Source organism: Dryobates pubescens, chromosome 23 (assembly GCF_014839835.1).
Source record: "Dryobates pubescens isolate bDryPub1 chromosome 23, bDryPub1.pri, whole genome shotgun sequence".
Lineage (NCBI taxonomy): Eukaryota > Metazoa > Chordata > Aves > Piciformes > Picidae > Dryobates > Dryobates pubescens.
This window is the reverse complement of record NC_071634.1, coordinates 1,143,055-1,147,465: the sequence shown is the minus strand read 5'-3', so window position 1 is coordinate 1,147,465 and position 4,411 is coordinate 1,143,055. Positions and strand designations below refer to the sequence as shown.

The following is a 4,411-nucleotide window of genomic DNA, read 5'->3' as shown; positions in this document are numbered from 1 at the left end:
AAGTCTCCTTGTGCTACTCTCAGGTGCTCTGGCTGGGTCTTTTGTTTTGAAGAGAGGTCTTCGGGTCCCTTTCCAACCCATCCCCACGGCCTCTTGAGCTCAGACCTTTTCCCCTGTGAGGCTGGCAGAGGCTTGGGAGAAGAAAGGCAGAGGAGGCATGTGGGTCTGGTGTGCAGGAGAAGTTTATTGAGGGCAAAGCAGAGGGCAGAGGCAGGAGCAGCTAGGGGAAGGGAGGCGGTGTGAGGGGCAAGCAGGGCGAGCATCAGGCCAGGGGCTTGTGCTGCAGGAGCTGTTGCAGGCTGTGTGTGGTGTCAGGGGGGGTGTGCAGGGCCCTCAGCAGGGGTAGCAGCCTCTTGCGGCGCCGCAGCCATAGCCCAGGCCAGCCAAGCCGTAGCCGTAGCCGTTGCCGAAGGCGCCGGAGGAGATGGGCTGTCCCTGGGCGTTGAGCTCGGTGCCCAGGGCAGCCCCTGAGGAGGATCCGACGGCGGTGCTCTGGGGGAAGGAGGTGAGGATGGGTCCTGGCAGGGTGACCAGCACGGGGGAAGGCTGGATGAAGACGCGGGAGTCCTGGCACTGCAAGGTGCAGGGCTCGTTGCAGCTGTTGGCCAGCGGGGTGGGTCCGCAGGGGCGGCAGCGGTCGTAGCAGGCCATGGGTGTGGGGTGGAGGGGCCCTGGAAGAGAGAGAGGGTGTGGAGGGAGCGCAGGGCTGTGAGAGAGATGGCCTTTGGGGCAGCAGAAGGAGGGTGAGGGGCTGGAGGCTGACCTGGTGGAGGGAGCAGAGCGCAGGAGAAGGCGTCAGGAGGCGTCTGTGAGGGAGAGAGGCGCTGGGCCGGCTTTATGCTGGCAGGGCTGGCAGCAGAGGTGAGCCCAGCCCAGCAGAGGTGGGGTGTCAGCAGTGAGGTCACGGCGTGGCACTGGGCTGCTGTGGTTTGTGGCTGCCTTGTGGCTGGGGGTCTCATTTCCTGCAGCCCTGCAATGGCTCCTCTGGCCCTGTTGTCTGCGAGCAAAGAGGGAGCTGGGTGTGAGCTGGAGCCTGGAGGCCCTCTTGGGCACAGCAGTTCCTCTATGCTGGAGCCTTCTGTTCTGAGAGGAGGAAGCAGTGAGGTCAGCAGCTCTGCCACCTTGGACTTCCAGAGGACACACTTGGCCTTGTTTAGTAACCTGCTTGACAAAATATCTTGGGAGGCCGTCCTGAAGGGCACAGGAGTCCAGGATGAGCAGGCCTGACCAGACAGTCTTCAAGCAGGACCTCTTGGTGGCTCAGCAGCAGGTCATAGAGTGCCAGAATCAGAGAATTGTTTGGATTGGAGAGGACCTCTAAGAGGACCAAGTGCAAGCATTGCCCTAGCCCCACCATGGGCATTAAAGCACGTGCCAAAGTGCCATGTGCACAGGTTTCTTGAAGACTTCCTGGAGAAAGAGAAGGCCCTGGGGTAGGGCAGGCTGGCTGCACAGAGAGCTGGGGCTGGAGCTCCTCAAGAGAAGAGTTCCTGACCTGTGGATGCCAAAGCAGGGAACCCAGGAGGACTCCAAGGGCTTTGTGAGCTTCTGAAGGGAGCAAATGAGAGAGGGCAAAGCCAAGTAGGATTGCTGCTGCTTCTGCACAGCTGAAGTGCCTTTGTCAAAATTGCCCAGAAGGGAGAGAGCCTTTACATTGGAAGTCATGTGGATTCAATTGCAGACTGTCCCCATGCTCCTAAAGAGAAGCAGGTTCTGAATAAGGGCAGCCTAGCTGAACAGAGAAAATGTGACTTAGCCTGGCTCAGGTGCAGCTGAGCCTGTGTGTAGGCCTGGTGTTTTTCCCCAGAGTGCTGCATGCAGCATGCAGTTGCAGAGTCCAGGCCTAGGTGCTGGGGCTTCCTGCCAAGGGTTGGGCAATGGCTATGAGCCCAGGTGAGCATTTCCAGGCTGTTTTTCAGACAAGCAGTGCTGGATGCTGAGGAAGATGAAGGGAGGTGGGAAGGAGTGGTGTGGGACTGGCTGTGGGCAGGAATGCTGAGGGAGCTGACTGCTGACCTTGGGAGGCCACTGTGCCTTAGCTTGGGATGGCCATGGTGCCTTGGAGCTGTTCTTGAGGAGTGTGAGAAATCTCAGAGCCCTCCTGTGTTTGAGGCTTCAGTAGGAAGATCTGAGATATTAGACCCTGGTGAGCCTGACGTTGTCTCTAGGGCAGGTTCTCCAGAAACTCCTCCTGGCAAGCTCTGCCAGGCTCCTGGAAGCCAAGAAGGGGATGGGGAGTTGTCAGCCTGGGTTCTAGAAGGGAAACTGTCCTTGGCCATCCTCCATGTGTTCTCCATTGAACTGAGTGGCTTTGTGGAGGCACAGAGAGCTGTGGCTGATATTGCCCTCTGTAAAGCTGTGAGAGATTCTGCAGTGCATGCTGCTACAGAAGCTGGCCAGCAGCCTGCTCTGTAAGTGGCCAGTGTGGTGCACTGCAAAGTGCTTAAGCTCTGGGCCCAGAGGCTTCTGATGAGTGCCCCAAAATCTGGCTGGGGCAAGTCTCAAGTGGTGGAGCCCAGAACTCGTATCCGTGGGGCCCAGTGTTGGCCATCCTCATCCATCCCTGGGGTAAGGTGAAAGGGTGCCCAGCAGGCAGGTGGCAGCAGGTGATGGCCATGTGAGGAGGCTAAAGAGGAAGAGTGAGCTTGACTACAGGCCTGATGGTGTCACCCCTGTGCCCAGCAAGACCATGGAGAAGATCTTGCTGGAGACTGTGGCAAGATGGGCAGAGAACAGAGAGGTGCTGAGTGACAAGCAGCATGGCTTCAAGAAGGTCTCAGTGTGGCTGACAAATTTGGTGGCCTTCTGCAAGAGGGTTGGAGTGTTGGTGGGTAAGGGCAGAGCACCTGATGTCACCTACCTGGACGTGTGCAAAGCGTTTGTCAGTGTCCTGCACAACAGCCAAGTCTCTCAACTGAAGAGCTGTGGACTTGCTGGGGGGACAGGTTGGTGGATAAGGAATAGTCTGGATGCCCACTACTCAGAGAGTTGTGGTCCAAGGTTTGATGTACAAGTGGAGACCAGTAACGAGTGGTGTCCCTCAGAGGTGCACCTTGGGAGCAGGTCTGTGTTGGTGACATGGGATCAAGGCACCCTCAGCAAGTCTGTGGATGACAGCAAGCTGTGTGGTGTGGCTGACAGGCTGGAGGGACGAGCTGCTGCATGAGCAGCAGGTCAAGGGAGGTGATGCTCCATGGTTACTCAACTGTCAGGAGAGCTCAGCTGCAGTGTGGGGTTGAGCTGTGGAGCCCCCAGGCCAGGAAGGACATGGAGGTGTTGGAATGGATCCAGAGGAGGCCAGGAAGATGAGGCCAAGCTGAGAGAGTTGGGCTTGTCCAGCCAGGCTGGTGGGAGGAGATTCAGCCAAGTGTCCCTGGAGCAGGCTGAATTCATTGGAAGGGTGTGCAGGAGAGTGCTTGAAGGCTGTGAGCAAGTGGTGGACTTGTGGCACATTCTGGAAGAGTCCAGGTGGTAGACTGAGTGTCTAGAGGTAATGCTGGTCACTCCTTCCGATGAGAGGTCTTCTGGCACTTTCCCCACCCACCCCCAAGGCCTCTTGAGCCAAGCCATTTTCCCCTGTGAAGCTGGTAGAGGCCTGGGAGAAGAAATGCAGAGGAGGCACCTGGGTCTGGTGTGCAGGAGAAGTTTATTGAGGGCAAAGCAGAGGGCAGAGGCAGGAACAGCAGGGGGAAGGGAGGCGGTGTGAGGGGCAAGCAGGGCGAGCATCAGGCCAGGGGCTTGTGCTGCAGGAGCTGTTGCAGGCTGTGTGTGGTGTCAGGGGGGGTGTGCAGGGCCCTCAGCAGGGGTAGCAGCCTCTTGCGGCGCCACAGCCATAGCCCAGGCCAGCCACGCCGTAGCCGTAGCCGTAGCCGAAGGCGCCGGAGGAGATGGGCTGTCCCTGGGCGTTGAGCTCGGTGCCCAGGGCAGCCCCTGAGGAGGATCCGACGGCGGTGCTCTGTGGGAAGGAGGTGAGGATGGGTCCTGGCAGGGTGACCAGCACGGGGGAAGGCTGGATGAAGACGCGGGAGTCCTGGCACTGCCTGACGCAGGGCTCGTTGCAGCTGTTGGCCAGCGGGGTGGGTCCGCAGGGGCGGCAGCGGTCGTAGCAGGCCATGGGTGTGGGGTGGAGGGGCCCTGGAAGAGAGAGAGGGTGTGGAGGGAGCGCAGGGCTGTGAGAGAGATGGCCTTTGGGGCAGCAGAAGGAGGGTGAGGGGCTGGAGGCTGACCTGGTGGAGGGAGCAGAGCGCAGGAGAAGGCGTCAGGAGGCGTCTGTGAGGGAGAGAGGCGCTGGGCCGGCTTTATGCTGGCAGGGCTGGCAGCAGAGGTGAGCCCAGCCCAGCAGAGGTGGGGTGTCAGCAGTGAGGTCACGGCGTGGCTCTGGGCTGCTGTGGTTTGTGGCTGCCTTGTGGCT

General features: G+C 59.6%; 2 protein-coding genes across 2 annotated transcripts; both read right to left on the bottom strand.

Annotated features, from left to right (window-relative positions):
• Positions 1-333: 333 nt before the first annotated feature.
• Positions 334-672, bottom strand: LOC128898397 (feather beta keratin-like). The gene has a single exon (XM_054172068.1). It carries the CDS (start codon positions 649-651, stop codon positions 334-336), a length of 318 nt encoding a protein of 105 aa, XP_054028043.1. The 5' UTR covers positions 652-672.
• Positions 673-3,796: 3,124 nt separating this feature from the next.
• On the bottom strand, positions 3,797-4,141 carry LOC128898396 (feather beta keratin-like). The gene has a single exon (XM_054172067.1). The coding sequence runs from the start codon at positions 4,112-4,114 to the stop codon at positions 3,797-3,799; it is 318 nt and encodes a 105-aa protein (XP_054028042.1). The 5' UTR covers positions 4,115-4,141.
• Positions 4,142-4,411: the final 270 nt, after the last annotated feature.

Coding starts and splice junctions, on each gene's coding strand:
- LOC128898396 (XM_054172067.1), bottom strand. CDS start 4,114: ATGGCCTGCTACGACCGCTGCCGCCCCTGCGGACCCACCCCGCTGGCC.
- LOC128898397 (XM_054172068.1), bottom strand. CDS start 651: ATGGCCTGCTACGACCGCTGCCGCCCCTGCGGACCCACCCCGCTGGCC.